Raw genomic sequence first — 17643 nt, 5'->3', positions numbered from 1 at the left:
AGAAATAACAAAATAACCAAGTAGGAAGGTCTTCTAATTCAACCTCCTACTCAGGCAGGAGACCCTATACCATTTCAGACAAATAGTTGTCCAATCTTTTCTTAAAAACCTCCAATGAGGTTTCAGTGAGGCTTCAGAACCCACAAGTTCTGAAGACAACTCTCACTGTCAAGAAATTTCTCCTTCTACTGCCTGGAGAAAAATTCTGGAACAAGTCATTGTTTGAGAGTGGAGAAAATGGAATAGGCTTACCTGTCTTCTCTATACTTTTCTTGCATTCCTGAATATGTTAAGCTTGTTTCTTTTTCTGGAAAACCCTCTTCGCTCAGGTCACTGTAACTGTCACTAAACAAAAAAGAATAAGTGATTTAAGAATCCAATTTTCACATCTATTTCTCTCATTGCAAAAGCAGTCAGCATTATGGTTTTTTTCAGATTTGTTCATATTGATGCAAGAATTAAATCAACTAACTCTCTCATTGAAATCAATGGTGCTTAAAAATACTTAGCTTCAGCTTGATTCAGTCCTTAGGGTAATTACACAGTACTCATTTCATCATCTGTCTTCCTTTGGAAGGCATGTTTGTTACCCCAAGAATAATAAAAACTTCATTCTGTAACCATGTGATTAAATTACCAAAATATAGAATATTAATCACAGGAAATAATAGTTCATAAACAATGCGGTTAGCTGAATTGACTCTATTTTCATCCAAAGAATTTGATATGAAGAAATTGCTTTAATATTTTTTATAGTAAGATAAATCAGCAAAGCCACTCTGTTTTAAGAGCCGTGGTTGCACAGTCTTAGAATGCAGTATTGCAGGCTAACTCTGCTGACTGCCAGCAGTTCAATCCAAGGTTGACTCAATCTTCCATTTTTCCAAGGTGGGTAAAATGAGAACCCAAATTGTTGGGGGCAATATGATGACTCTGTAAACCGCTTAGAGAGGGCTGTAAAGCACTATGAAGTGGTATAAAGCAGGGGTCCCCAACCGCCGGTCCGCGGACCAATAGCGGTCCACGGACCAATAGCGGTCCATGAACAACTCTTACCGGGTCGCTGGTTGCTGGGCGCCGCCATCTTTTTGGTAAAAGTGCTTCGGTGAGCTTTTCCGGTAGAAAGCTCACGGAAGCACTTTTTCATCAAAAATATGGCGGCATGCGCCTGCTCGTGAGCTTTTCGGGTAGAAAGCCATTTCTACCCGAAAAGCTCACGAGGCTGGCGCCGCTTATCTTTTTGAGTGCTTCCGGTGAGGTCACCGGAAGCACTTTTTCGCAAAAGATGGCGGCACCCAGTTGATGCCGGTACCGGGCCGCGCGCCCAGCTGATGCCGGCACCGGGCCGCAGCGTCAAAAAGGTTGGGGATCCCTGGTATAAAGCACTATGAAGCTAAGTGCTATTGCTACTTAAAATAGTGTTTTCACATGAGTCCGAAAGCTCAGAAGATAAAACCTCTGGTCCTAGTGACCGATTCAGATTGGCTACTGCAGTGTTTCTCAAACACTGTTTAAGATGTGTAGATTTTGACTCCCAGAATTTCAAATCAGTTGCCAAGTCTGAGAAACACTGCTTTAGAACGTAAAGGTTTTTTAAAAATCTTGCTGGATCAGAGAAACCTAAATGGATTTCTTGGTGTGTGTAGTAATGTTTTACTGCTACCTTTTCTCTTCTTAGTATCTTAATATTTATTGAAAATATATGTCAAGGACAAATCAAGGAAATAACAATGAATATAGCATGTGGTTTTATGTATTATACCAATTCAATCACTATGGCTTGTATACTGTTCTTTATGACTTGCATGATATGTGAATCCAGATAAGTGTGGCTCAATGTTCAGAATATTTAGCATATTTTTAGTATCTTGTGTGAACATAATCTTGATATGTAGCCTTGAATGCAATATATATCAGACAACAGTGAAAATAATCAATAAGATGAAAGACTATGAGAAAAAAAATCCTTAGCAAAAATATAAACTTGCTCAAAATATTTTATTTCCAAATTAAAATTTTCCTGAAATTATTTTTCTAGTAATCATAATAAGAACTACAACCACTAATACAGACTCTGTTTGCGTGAAATAAACAAACAGCTGTGTTCTGATTTCCAAATTAAATAATTATACTCAGAGTACTACAATAGAACTTTTAAGGTAAGCTGTGTTCCAATTCAACAAAACTGACAATATTTTAAATGTAGTACAAGAGATTTAAGGTTAGGGTTAGTCAAAATAAGCTCCCAAGTTGTTGCTTTCTTGTCCTATAGTAGGTGTAACACTTTACTCTGTTGGCAAACCTATGGTACAGTTGTTAATTAATATATTGAAGTTATACTTTGAAGAAGCAGGATAGTAATGCTGTTGAAATTTTCTGTTGGAGAAAACCCCGAAAAAATGTAAATGGATTGTCAAGAAAACAAACTAATATATTATCCAATGAATTAACCCAGAGTTGTCACACAAGGCATAAATGAGTAGGCTCAAATGATCCTACTTAAAACACATTATGCAAAGTCCTAGCTCTCTAGAGAAGGTTCTGACAGAGCAGGGGTGGGCTGCTACCACTTTGCACCAGTTCAGGTGAACCGGTTGTTAATTTTATGGCCAGTTCGGCAAACCAGCAAATCCCACCCCTGGCAGGCCCTGATCACTCAACCACGTCCATCCCAAGAGTCTCTATGCAGCCCATTTTGGATCGCAGGTAAGTGCAGGGTTCGTGTGGAGGCTCAGGGAGGGCAAAAAATGGGCCTCCTGAAAGTTTTGGAGTACGTTTTCGCTCTCCCAGAGACTCGAGGAAAGTCTCTGGAGCCCAGGGAGGGCAAAAAACAGACCTCCCAGAAGTTCCGGAAGGCCGGAAATGGTTCCAGCCTCCAGAGAGCCTCCGGAGCCCAGGGAGGGTGAAAATGCCCCCCATGGCTCGTTTTCACTCCCAGGGTGGTGCAGGAGGCTGACTAGGCCATGCCCACCATGGCCACGCTCACCTAGCAACTGGGCAGCCCACCCCTGTGACAGAGTAGAAAGAAAAAGCAGAGGACACCAGAACAAGGTGAATGGACTCACAGTGCCAATGTGTACCACTTGACAACCCGAAGAACCAGGTTAGGGAGAAAATCTATGTGGCTGCTAAGAACTGACATTGATAAGATGACTTATAATCAATTAATCAAAATAAAATAAAATTCAAACTGTAAACAATGAAAGCAACTATTAAGAACATTTTTAAATAACAAAATAGCAACAGCATTTTGCTACCCTGGCTACAACAATAACACAATATATTACAGAGACCTTCTTTATGGAGAAGGAGAGGACTGGAGATCACCCACGTGTGCTCCAGATGGCTGCTCTTCATAAGAAGACCATAGGATAGTGATTTTCTGCAGGTTTGAGCACCAGGACAAGATAGGATTAGACATCTTGCTCATCTGCAAAAGACTTTTTTGTCTTTTTGTCTTTTTGTCTTTCTTTAAAAGTCTGGTAGAGATTTTTAAAGGATGCTAAGTTTGCAAACCTCACTTTCTAATCATTTTTGGAAATTGCTCATTAACTATTTCTAAGCTATTAGAGACTTTCAGACTGACAAGTTTGAAAATGCCACATCAATTTACCTTTAATCCTGAATGAAATAAAAAATTAATCATAAGCTAAAGAATGTAAAGAATATGAAATAAACACTGAAAAGCTAAATAAGTTTTTGATCTTAGAAAGTTTGAAAAGGACTAAGGGTCCAGATAAAATTGGAATAATAACAATTTTGCAATAAAATTTTGAAATATAATTAATACTAATGCTTTTATTGGGTGGTTGATGACTATAATAAAATATAATCATGGTTATCAACCAGCAAACAAAGGCATTAGGAATTAATTATAAAGGGCAAAAAGCTGTTTGTGGGAAATAGATTGTATTTTGTTTTTTATAAGACAAAACAAAGATAATTAATTTCATGATTTTAAAAACTCTATACCAAAGGGGACCAAAGACAGAGGAAAGATTTATAAACCTGCAAAATGTTTCAAAATGTACTAAAAATGAAAATGTTGAAGGAGACTGAATCAGAAAATAGTAGCTACAATATCAACAATGTCAATAATGATGTCTGTAAATAAACCATGTCCAAAATATGTCACTGAAGAACTGACAAATGTAGAACAATTTTTATCTGACTAGATAAAAATCATATCAAAAGTGGGTGTATAATTTATAGGCCAAGTGAATGACTAAGAAAAGGCTATTTCACTGGATCTACAAAGAAGTTGCCTGAGAGTTTATAATTTAAAAGGGAACTACAAATGACAAACCAAGAAAGTGATCTAGATAACTTTTTCTTATTGGCTTTATAAATGAGGCTTGTTAAATCTTGAGGAACTCAGGAAAATAGCATGTGGAAGTTGGTTCGTTTGTCAAGGCTAAAACAAAATATATTGTTACTTTTGGCAAGCATTTATGAACTTTCTGGTCACAGGAGGGCTGGAAAGGTGATGTTCATGGATTTGTTTATAAATAAGAGATGGGATATGGAATGAAGAGATAAATGTAATCTTGGAGGGGGTGAAGCATCATTAAATCTGACTACAGTTGTGATGAAAGTTGGAAGTCACTTTATATATTTATTTTATTTTATTATATTCTTACTCTTTTTTATTTTTTCTTGCATATTTCATTACATCTTTCTATTCGTTCTTTTTTTAGTATGTATTAGGTTTTTGCAATTATACACACACACATAATTAATTTTAATTAATTTAAATTTAAAGTCATTCTGATTATATGATTATAATCAAAATTTTATATATAATATATTATATAATGGATGCAGACTGAAACCCTAACAGCACAGCAATGTCTAAAATGCCCATGCATTCCACAGTACATATTTTTGTATTTAGCAGCCTGCTTGAAAAAGAGAGCATAAACAATGCATAAAAAGCACAAGGACAATATATTACAACACCAGAACTTTCTTATAGTACAGAATGCAAAAACAACAGTACATTTACATAAGGGATGCAGTCTGCTTTGATAGACCCAAAATGGTTCTCAATCTCTGAGTTTATGTTTTCCTGATTTACCCTTTTACCCAAACTGTTCTCTCAAAAATAAGCCAACAACTGAAACAAATATGAATTATATTTTATGGCTTTGAGATAGAAATCCTGTGCTACTTTACTTTGTCATAAAAAAAGGAATTTCAAACAAAATTAATCAGTTTGTTAATAAGCAATTAATTCTTAAGCACTTGTTGCAATATGATCAAACTGTATTTTAATTAGTAGAACTAATATTGTACTTACTTCTTTCTGAATGTACCCAGGAAGCGTGAAATAAATATTAATGTTATGAAACAATTCTCCATATTGCATGAAAATTAAAAGGTACTCAAAAATAATGTGACAGTCTTCTTTAAATATTATTCAAATAAATTATAAAAGCCGAAATGATTCAGAATTAGTTCCTATTGCTGTAACAACTTCTCTTATTGATTCATCTAAGATGAATGTGTAGTATACTATCCTGAGGAAATGCTAATATGCTACAATATCTGATATAAATATGCAAAACACTCTGGAAATAAAAAAGTAGGAATTAATTTTCAATGGCACATTCAATATTTTATCACTGCATTGCACTGAATGTGTACGATAATAGTTTGGATTGATGTTCCTAAATCAAGTCTGTCTAGAACACGTCCCATAATTCTTATAAATTATGACATTATGATTGTGAATTACAGGACAGGAAAACTATACACTTGAAGGCAGCAGGTTGGAGACATTTCTTAAAATACACCCATACAATCCATTACTTTGTCTCTCTCCCTCATTCACACAGAGCACTCACTTTTTACCCTGCATTTCTTTTCAATAGTACCTCAGTTTTACAGTATCAGCCACTGACCATTTCTAATTATCAAACTCAATAATATAGAAATGTAATAAAAAGAATGGAAGTAAACTTTATTTTAGCCATGTACCAAAGAACAAAACAAAGAAGCAACAAACTGCAATAATAGTTGTTACTTATTATGTATTAAGTTCTCGATAATTCAGTAATTAATCTAACTTTCTATTTACCAGAGTTCCTTTGCAATATCCAGAACTATTATTGCTGTCACAAAATGGGAAGTATCTTCTAAGAAACTAAATTCACTGGAACAATGGATTTCAGGAATCTTTCCTGGCTCATCTCTTAAATGCATAATTAATTACTTTCTGTCCCATTCAGATTACTTGTTCTTACTCAGTGGCAGGAAACCATCTGGAACTATGAATATAGAAAAGGACTATGTGAGAGAGAAAGCATTAGATTCTGCAGATATAAAGACTTCTATTTTTTTTCCCAAAAAGCCATTACGATAAAAAAAAAAATTAGATTCTTGCAATAGCCTTTTATTTGCAGTTTTGTCTTCTTAGTTCTTTTATTTTCAAGTCTGATTCTTTAAAATGTTGTTAAATGAATTAACTGGGAAACTAGCATAGTGACCAATAGCATCTCAGTAAATAAAATCCATAGGCAATCTTGGAAAATAATAGTGTGAAATGCCCCAACCATATTTAAAGAAAAGGTAGGGGAGGAAATGATGGTGAAGAGTTCCTGGATGAGAGGGGTGAGTGATAAAGTCTAACCCACTCTGCCTTGTTGGTTTGCCTTTTGAAATGGATTTATGTCCACTGGTTGGAGTATGCCTAAGTGTGCATATTTGAGTTGGGGGAGAGAAACATTGTGTATTTTATCTATATTTTAGTTTTTATCAGGAAGACATTTTTTGCCTGAGGTACCTTTTGTAATGGGGAAAGATGTTCTGCTTCTGTTATAGGTTATGTACATGTTTATTTCTTGGAATAGAGCTGGCTTTCTTTCTTTTTTTTTTCTTTATTCCTTTATTTATAAACAATTGTGCTGAGCTTTTCGATGAAAAATGATGTTTCATTGACCAGCAGCTATTTTATAAGTTTGCAGATAAAAATGTTTTCAACATGTCAAATATTCCACAAGTCAAAAGAGCAGAGACCCTTGTATGATAACAAATATTAGATAATCAATTATCTCTCTTCCCTTGATTGGCAATTTCTATTCACTGGATGCAATACTGTTGAAGACCATTACAACATGTTCTTACCAGAAATCAAAAGAGCCATCAAACTATATGTACCAATAACAACTCCCAAAACCAGGAAAAAACAGATTACCCATAACAATAAGCAAGCTTCAATCCAAAAAGAGATCACTTTGTCAAAAAAACAAATCTGGTCACGTTGCCAACTTCAAAAGCTGATACAAAAATCTATGCCACCAGATAAAAACTGAATGCACTAATTATCACATTAAACAAGAGGAAAACCTACGCACAAATTCCACCCATGCTTTCTACAATTTTGTAAACAACAAACTAAAAGACTCAAGGTCCATCCCACCCCTGAAAGGACCTAATGGCAAAGACTGCCACCATGACACCATCAAAGCAAACCTCTTTAACACATTCTTTGGCTCAGTATTTGTAAACAGCAATGGATCAAGCCCAGTACTTCCTAGTTGAACCACAGACAACTACAATGATCTAATACATATCAATTTTACAAAAGATATTGTTGAAAAAGCACTGCGCAATCTAAAACCATCCCTATCTATTGGACCGGACGGGATATGTGCCTACTTCTTAAAAAAGCTATCCACTGCCATAGTCGAACCTCTAAGCATAATCTTTGAAAAATCTTTCAGGTCCAGCTCCTTGCCAAAACTATGGTCACAAGCCATGGTCATCCCCATCTTCAAAAGGGGAGACCCCAGCCTAGTTGAAAATTATAGACCAATCTCCTTATGCTGCATCACCTGTAAAGTCATGGAATCAATTATTAACCAATTCATTATCTTCCACTTAAGAGACAAACAACCTACTCTCTAATAAACAATTTGGTTTCAGAAAAAGCTATCCTGTAATCTGCAATTCTTACACTGCAAAAACATATGGACTACACAACTCGATCAGGGCAAAGCAATAGACGCAATCTACATAGACTTCTGTAAAGCCTTTGATTCAGTGGTACACGACAAACTACTCCTAAAACTAAAATCTTATGGTATCTCTGGACAACTGCATAACTGGATAGAAACATTCCTGTCAAACAGACAAAAAATGGTCAAAATTGGGAGTGTCCTATCAAATTCTGTACCTGTCAATAGTGGTGTCCCCCAAGGCAGTGTTTTAGGGCCAAGTCTCTTCATACTCTACATAAATGACCTCTGTGATCATATTAAGAGCAACTGCGTTCTCTTCGCTGATGATGTAAAGCTATTCAACACCACAGACAATACTACTACCCTCCAAAAAGACCTTGACTATGTATCAGAATGGTCAATCAAATGGCAACTTCAAATCTCAACAAATAAATGCTCTGTCTTACATAATGGCAAAAAATATATATCAGAAAATAAAATACAAGCTAAATAGTCAAGACCTTGTTGAGGATCCAAACTCTGTCAAGGACCTTGGAGTACTCATCTCTAATGATCTAAGTGCTAGAGTAACTACATAGTACATAGTAACTACATAGTAACTGCATAGTAACTACATAGCCAAAAAGGCATTAAGAGTTGTTAATCTAATCCTATGTAGCTTCTTCTCTGGTAATATCACACTACTAACTAGAGCATACAAAACATTTGCTAGACCTATACTTGAATACAGCTCATTAGTCTGGAACCCATATCATGTATCTGATATAAACACAACTGAAAAAGTCCAGAAATATTTCACAAGAAGAGTTCTCCTCTCCTCTACTCATTGAAGAATACCTTATGCCACCAGACTTGAAACTCTAGACCTAGAAAACCTAGAACTACGCCGCCTCCGGTCCGATCTAAATATAGTATATAAAATCATACATTGCAATGTCCTACCTGCAAATGAATACTTCAGCTTCAATCATAACAATACAAAAGCACACAATAAACTCAAGGTTAACCGCACCAAACTTGACTGCAGAATATACTTCAGTAACAGAGTGGTCAATGTTTGGAATACTCTACCTGACTCTGTGGTTTCTTCCCCAAACCCCAAAAACTTTAACCTTAGACTGTCTACTATTGACCTCACCCCCTTCCTAAGAGGCCTGTAGGGGGCATGCATAAGCGCATCAATCGTGCCTACCGTCCCTGTCCTATTGTTTCTTTTTATTTTTCTTATAAGTATCTATCTCATGTATTCAAAACTATGTTTATTCTTATACCTGTATCTTGTAAGCGATTGAAAATCAAATAAATAAATAAACAAAAAATAATGCTAACTTGATATGAATTGCACCTGTGGGATACTGAAGTTTTCTGGTACTGTGTGAATGTTTGTGTATTTTTATTAACCTTACAAAAATATAAAGAAAGCTTAATATAAATATAAATTTCCAGTATGCTATAACTATGAAATCACAATATGATTTAAACTGTCTTCTCAATTTAATTTGAATTACTAAATAAGTACAATTCCAATATATAGGAAACAAAAATAGAAAGAAGAAAAAAGAAAATTTGTTTTAGAAGATGTAATCAGTATGCAACTCATTTAAATGGAATTAGCTTGCTTGAACACCTTCTTCCTTACACCTCTATCAAAAAAAAGAGCATTTAGAATATTTACCTGGCATCTACTCCTGAAAATTAGGAGTGGATGCCCCTTCTAATGCTCTTAGACACACTTATGCTTAAAATATGTAATTGTATGAAAAAAAATTATTCAGTTTAAACCTCACTTTTCCTTTAGGAGCTCAAAGCAACATGTAAAGCATTTTTCCAACAGAAAACCTATGAAGTAGTTGGGATCAACCAGTGCATTCTATGATTGAGTATAAACTTGAAAACAATTTTCTGAGGTCCTTATCCAAATTTTAAACACTACCAGCATATTTGAAAACCAGCAATCATATATCAATTAGCTATTCTTGGAATTCATTAACTTATTCAGTTTAGTTGACTACTTCCTGGCCAAGAATACGTATAATCTATATATCATCTATATTTATATCTATATTCTATATCTATATTCTTTCTCTCCCTCTCCCACATAAAGGAATAAGTGTTCGCAATGCAGAGCCTTTGCATCCATGGAATTTCCTTGAACATCCTAATTTTCCAGTCTTTTTAGCAGTAGCTATCAATATTTTTCTAATGTATAAACAAAGAACATGGAACATTGTTAGTCATTCTTTCCAAGAATTTCATGAAAGAGAAGGAAGAGGAAGAGAGAAGGAGAAGATGATCATTCAAGCAGAAATTATGATTACCTAGGAGACAATTTACATCCATGTTGCAGGTATGTGCTGAGTGATTCTGTTGCAGCAAGTAAAAGGCCAAGATATGCAGGTGAAGGCTTCATAGGTCTGGAAGAGAACTCAGGATGGAACTGAACACCAATGAAATATGGATGATCTAAAGGCACATAATACAGACAAACTGAAGAAGCTAGTAACATACTATAGAAATTAAAACTCTTTAACATAAAATAATTGTTTTAATTATTAAACTTTTAATATCAATAAAATCATGAATAATTATTAATAAATAATTCAATTCTGATTTTTATACAAATGTGTGTGAATTGTGCTATTTGGTGACATAAGCAAGAAAATCTGTATCTTACGATATTCAGGTAGTCCTCGACTTACACAATTGGGACTGGAACTTCTGTTGCTAGACAGTGTTGTTAACTAAATTGTGCTTGATTTCAGGACCATTTTTGTCACAATCATTAAATGAATCACTGTAGTCATTAAGCAAATTATACAGTCATTAAGCGAATCCGGCTTCCCCCTTTGACTTTGCTTGCCGGAAGACCCCTGAAAAGGTCATAAATAAAGACTATGTGATTTTGAGATGTTACAACCTCTGTAAAGATACACCAGTTGTCAAGTGCCCTAATTTTGATCTTGTGACGTGGGGACACTGCAACGGTCATGAGAGGACCAGTAAGTACCATCATAACTTTGAATGGTCATTAAACAACTGCTTGTAAAGTGAGGACTATCTGTAAAGGCAGTGGTTCTTATTTTCCATAGGGTGGAGGTAAGGCTAAAATTTTACAATTTAGGCTGATGTCCGGGAATGGTAGCTATTCTTAGTTGGTTAGCAATGTTTAGTTCAACACAGAATCTCATATATGATTTCGGCATTCTTAATTATTATTATGGCTTTTCTATGGAGAGATGGCAGGGAAGCCTCTTAAAAATCCATTTGTTGACTATCAGTCCTAGATTGTCAGCTCCCATTCTACTATGTTCAGTCCCTAAATGTTTCAATTTGATGGGAAAGAGCACTTTTTGAGCAGTTTCCCAGTAATAAACAAGAAAATGTGTCTCATATTGATAAATGTCGCACTCCCATGTATTTGCCATTATAAAATAAATGGTTTGAGTTAATAGTTCACAACAGACATCAAAATAGATAGAACCCAGGAATCTACATCTGTTTGACAGAGCTATCCAGATTTTACTTGAATATATCCACCTAAAAAGAGTTCATTACCTATCTTGGTAATTTGATAATGTGTAATGCAGGGATGTCAAACTCGATTTCATCGAGGGCCAGATCAGCATTGTGTTTGTTCTCTGGGGGCTACAGGCGGAGGTGGGGAGGACAGGCGTGTCCAGGGTAGTTGTGGCTGACTGGAAATGGTCAGGGGGCATGGTCAGCTTGATGTTGCTCACATGGGTGGTGCCTGTAGCAGCCAGACAGGGTTGGGGAGGGAATCCAGGGGTCTCCGTTCGGTGCAGCAGGGCAGGAAGCTCATCCCACGGGATGAGTGAGGTGAGGCAGAGGGCGGCGCAACTACAGCTGTTGTGCCTTCAGTTGCTTTTGGTGCTGCTCGGTTTCTCACTCCACCCCCACCAGGCTGGTTTGGGGGGGAATTGCCTTTCACCTTCTCTACCGCACCACCAATGGGGATTGACCATCCCCCAAGCCCTGCCGCTGTCAAAATAAATCCTGGACATTGCACTGTAATGGACAGACAAAAAGCACAGCTTTGAAGGAGGAGTGGGGAGAAGAAAGAGGGAAAGTGGCCGAGTGAAAAGCGCCCTTCCAACCAAACATTGAAGTGCTGCCACTGCAGAGGGGGGGGACGACAGGGAGAGGGATCCAATCCAATTTATATGTGTGTGTGCGTGAGAGAGAGAGAGAGAGAGAGAGAGAGAGAGAGGGAGAGAGATCTAATCCAAGAGTTATACCAGGGCTCTCTCCCCCCCTTTCTCACGTACACATGCACATGCACACAAACACACACAACACACACACACACACACACACACAGAGAGAGAGAGAGATAGATTTGATTGGATTGCTCTTGCTCTCTCTCTCTCTCTCTCTCTCTCTCTCACACACACACACACACACACACACAAAACACACACACACACAGAGGTTGAATCGGATCACTTTTGCTCCCTCTCTCATACACACGCAGAGAGAGAGAGAGAGAGAGAGAGGTTTGATCAGATCATTCTCTCACTCTCTTACCCCACCTCACAGCAGTAGCATCAACCATGCTCCCCAAAGTTGGATCAGATCTCCCTCCCTCCCTCCCTCCCTCTCTCTCTCTCTCTCTCTCTCACACACACACAAGTTGGATTGGATCTCTCTCCCTCTCCCCCCCACTCTGCAGTGGCAGCGCTTCAATGTTTGGCCGGAAGGGCGCTTCTCACTTGGCTGCAACTGATCCGCCCTCCACCCTTCACACCACCTTGCTTTGCTCGTATTCATTCTTCGCCACTTCTTCTCCTTGCTTGCCGCTGTAACGGAGCAAGAGGATGAGCAATGCACTAGTGCGATGGCCACAAAGCGAGATGGTTGGGAGGTGGAAGATGAAGCAGGGCAGCTACATCCCTTTACTAACCTGTTTTCCAGCTCAATTCTCCGCCACATGCAGGGTAACAAAAGTAGTCTGTGGGACTATGGTTAAAAAAAAATAGTTCATACGTTCAAACTTCTCACGCCAAAAAAAAGATCTTGCATGATTGGAAGGTCTGAACTATTTTTTTTTTTACCGTAGTCCCACATACTACTTTTGTTGCCCTGCACGTGGTGATGGAGAACTGGGCCTGTGTGCGTATGCAACTACCTCCTCTTGTGCACACACATGCATGTCAGGATGGCATGGGCCAGGCCAAAGCTACGCAGGTCAGCCCCTTACAATTTCCAGGATGGCCGCGTGAGCCGGATCTGACCTCATCACGGGACAGATCCAGCCCGCAGGCCTTGAGTTCGACACCCCTGCTGTAAACTGTTCTTACTACTTTATGCCCTTTCTAAATTTCAAGTAGAAATGGCCTTCAAGGTTCATTTTGCTGCTCTATACTTATTTCAAATCATTTAATTATTTTATTAAAATAAAATAAATAAATAACATAAATTCTACATTGTTTTTAAGATGCTTAAAAATCATCTGCTTTATAACATAATCTAGAATCATCCATATATCAATTTCAAGCTCACTACTTTGTCCACTTTTTATTTTTTTAAAATAGAACATCTGTCCTGCTCCAGTCATCTGGAACTTCACAAATCTTCAAAATTTATCAAGGATGACAAATACAGCAAACAGCTTAGAAAGGCAATCCATCTGCTCCTGGAGAGTTAAACTTGACAAGGCATCTCATTTCACTTTCTGAAACTATAATTACCTTATCATATTTTGGGAATAGTGAAGAAATAATACACCTCAAAAAGCATTTGAAAAAGCCATCCATTATTTGATTAGCAAGTTTGGTTATTTATCTCCTAGCAGATCTACACCCATACTTAAAATTTATCTCCTGTGCAGATTTACACCCATACTTAATGGTTTCTCTTTAAATTGAGGTGACATATCCAATGAGATTCCACAAGGTTTGATCCCGAATCTTCTATTGTTCAACAGTTGTTTTAATGACTTAGTTGAAGAGGTAGGGAAAATGCTTGCTAAATATGCATATGCAAATTCTCAGGGGTGGGATTCTACCTGGCCGATCCGGTTCTATAGAACCGGTTGTTATGATTCTGCCCAGTTCGGAGAACCGGCAAATTGCCTCACTGGCTGGCCTTGCCCCTGCCGTCCCCGCCCACTCACTGCTTACCTGGCATGCGCACCATCAGCAACCATCCTGAGTTGCTATTTTTCCTTTTTTTTGCTGATCATCAGCTGTTCTGCTCTGCCGGGAGATTTAGATTAGCTAGAAAGCAGAATATAGTTGAATTTCTTGCTTTTTAGCTAAGCTAAAAGCAGAGCTGAGCCTTCTTTAGGACCGAAACTTCTATTTTTCAGTGCAGACTCAGGTAGCAGATTGCAGATAGGTAGATCTCTAAGAGAATTTGTGATTTTGTGACCAACTCAATCTACCTGCCTGCTTTGCCTGATTTTGGGTAAAAGTTGCTCTTTTTTAAATAAAAAAATTAGTATTTACATACATGGTGTGTTGTGAGTTAATTTTGTGAATGCTTGCTAGCAATTTTTTTGAGTTTTCTTGCTAGCAAATTTTATGAGTTTGCTTGCAAGCAAATTTTATGTGACAGACTCAGGTAGCAGATTGCAGATAGATAGATCTCTAAGTGAATCTGTGATTCTATGAGCAACTTAATCTGCCTGCCTGCTTTGTCTCATTTTGGGTAAAAGTTGCTCTTTTTGAAATAAAAAATTAAACATTTACATAAATATTTATAATATTTACATACAAACCACACCCACCCAGTCACATGACCACTAATCCACACCATAAGCAAGCCACACCCAAGCCACACCCAAGCCACACCCAAAAATTAGGCCACACCCACAGAACTGGTTGTTCAGAAATTTGAATCCCATCCCTGCATATTCTGTATAGAAGGCAGAAATAAAACAATTCTGAAAAATAAGCAAAATTTCCCTTAAAAAGTAAGATAAATTAATTAAGATAAATGCAAATGCAAAACATGTACACTATCCTAGGATGGGCATACATGACTTTGTAATAATTATATGCCAAAATGATAATGTGTCTGCAAAAAGGACCAATATAATTTTAGGCTCCAACACTAACAGTTTATTTTTCCAGAAGATGGAAACAGCAGTTCTACTCTATTTCATATTGTTCAGACTCCACTTCAAGTCCTGTTTAGTTTTGGGCACAGTATTTTTAGAAAACCCCAGGAAAACTGGAATAGATTGGGGGGTGGGATCAACAACAATGATCAAGGAACTAAAAAGAACTAGTTACTTACCTGTAACTACAGTTATTTAAGTGGTCAAATTCACATGTGAGATTTAAATGCATACACTATGCTCAAGAGCAGGAAGCACAGAAACCAAGATTAAGAAATATAACCTGGTTTCTAATATCAATTAACGTTCTTCAATTGGTCAACTCTGAATTCACATATGCAGGTATAGGAACATAATATATTGTGAAGGGATTATGAGAAGTAACTACATTTAGCATTGAGAAAAGGCCAATTTGAGTTAAATTTTATAGCTAAATTTAACAATTTTTAACTAAAATTGGCCTTTTTTTTAATGCTAAACATAGTTACTTCTCATAATCCCTTCACATATATTATGTTCCTGTACCTGCATATGTGAACAGTAGAACAGTTGTTTCCATCCTGAATGTTAGGAATAACAATCTTATATTAAGAACTATTTGACAAGGGCATCAATTACCCAAAAAGGTGGTGGGTTTCCTTCACTTAAGCATTCAAGCACTGGATACATATTAAAAGATCAGTTTGGACTCAGTCATACCTTAGAACTCTACAACGTAACTGTAGATCAGGATGATCACTGGCATAAATTGAGGGACACAGAAAGATCTTTTTGTGCCAAATTTTATAGTACACATTTTCATTGTTAGATAAATGTACATTTTATTTTCACAGAAAGCTCATGCAAGGTCTCCTTAATAGTTCTATTTTTAATGTGGCAACCAATAGCATTCCTAAAATTTAAAGATCTAACAAATGTCAGCATTGACTCTTGTAGATTCACCATTTCTCCATATATTTACCATAACATTAATTACACTTCATCTTTCATGTGCAAAGTGTTGCCAGAAGCCAAAGTCCTTACCATCCAGTTCAATGATTTCCATTCTCTTTCCTTCTGTGTCATGCCCAACAAACTTCAAGCCTTTATCTTCAAAGAAGTGAATCAGTTCAGGATTTACCTGGAATGAGAGAAAGTAAAGAGGTAAAAAGATAAATGGACTGCTCCAAAAGTTCTCAGTACTGTGATACTGGTGAAAATTTATGCCCAGACTAGGATCTGCATTGGCAGTTCAGAGTTTCTACTTATCTTTTTGTATAAACATCTGTGGCCATTGTATAGACAACCATTGCCAAGCCCAAAAGGATTGGGGGCTTGTGATCATTGTCTCCATATACAAAAAAAGGGGGAAATGATCCTGCCAGTTGTAGACCAATCAACCTCCTAAACACGATCAGCAAACTCAATGCAAGACACCTATGATGAAAATTCTAGGACTGTCTGGATCAATAACATTTGGAGGAGCAGACTGGCTTTAGGGAAGGCCAGTCTCTTGTTGATCAGTGTCTAGTACTCCATTATCAAGTTTAAAAATACCCCTCTCGCAGCATAAGTTTTCATAAGATTTTAAAGCAACATTTGATTCTACACCCTAAGCTAAATTGTGATAAAAATTAGAGGATGAGTCCTTGATTAACTGACATCTATTTCATTTTATATGCATGCTGCATGAAGGAATACCACTCGAAATAAGTTGTAATTCTCAGAACCATCTCACTAGTGCCATCGGCATCAAGGAAGGATGTATATTGGCCCCCCTCCTATTTAATTTCTATATCAGCTCCATGGTAGGCCTTCTCAACACAAACTTTCATCCACAAAACTTTCTGGAAAACGTATCTACTCTATGTCTGGGCAGACAATACAGCAGCATTTTCAAGAACAGAGATTGGCCTTAAAAGAGCACTGAAAGCATTTAGCAGAGTATTGCAGGGAAGATCAACAACTATTCAATTATCAGGAAACCAAAATCATAGAATTTGCCAAAAGGTACAAGAGCCACTCCTGGAGAACAAATGGCCACAAGATTGTGCATGTCTCCTGTTTCAAATACTAGGGAGTTGTTCTTCACTAGGCTAATAGCAGAAAACCCCATGTGGATTACATTGTTGAACCATTTGTTCAATTCGTTTTTTTTAAGGTTGGACCATCAAGTCCCAAAATGTATCTTTAATGTCTCCCTGAGATTGCAGACAAGCCTCATGATAGTGGAGGCTAGACTATGGTTATCATAGAGAATCTTCCCTTTTTCCTTTACTCCATTAATTATGAGAGTTTATTTCAGTACACATGGAAAAAGGCAATGGCAAAATAGAATGGAATGGAATGGAATAGAACAGAATAGAATTATTTTATTGGCCATGTGATTGGACATACAAGGAATCTGTCTCCGATGCATAAGCTCTCAGTGTACATATAAGCAACAAGCAATAAAACATGATAATAATAATAAAATACAATCATCATAAATCATGATACAAACTCATCAATAGTCATAGAATACTAAATAAGCAAACAATAGAAATCATACTAGGATACTAAATAAAGGCAATCAACACAAACAACAGTCATAAGAAGCTAAGGAAACAAGTAATAGGAAAT

General features: G+C 36.9%; 1 protein-coding gene across 10 annotated transcripts in view; it reads right to left on the bottom strand.

Moving 5' to 3' along the window:
• CTPS2 (CTP synthase 2) overlaps positions 1–17643 on the bottom strand; it is a 158264-nt gene that overhangs the window by 36607 nt on the left and 104014 nt on the right. For 9 of the 10 annotated variants that reach the window (XM_087966983.1, XM_087966978.1, XM_087966980.1 and 6 more), the window contains 3 exons: positions 16066–16162; positions 10280–10424; positions 253–345 (listed from right to left, as the gene is read on the bottom strand). In XM_087966983.1, coding sequence (XP_087823109.1) covers positions 253–345; positions 10280–10424; positions 16066–16162 — 335 coding nt within the window. Of the gene's footprint in view, positions 1–248; positions 346–10279; positions 10425–16065; positions 16163–17643 lie in introns of those variants that run through there. The other variant, XM_087966979.1, reaches the window with a different exon arrangement.

This window comes from Notechis scutatus, chromosome 5 (genome assembly GCF_049901735.1).
Source record: "Notechis scutatus isolate UNSWTSFEM ecotype Mainland chromosome 5, rNotScu1.2, whole genome shotgun sequence".
Taxonomy (NCBI): domain Eukaryota; kingdom Metazoa; phylum Chordata; class Lepidosauria; order Squamata; family Elapidae; genus Notechis; species Notechis scutatus.
Note: the sequence above shows the minus strand (reverse complement) of the source record. Positions and strands in the feature narration are given on the sequence as shown.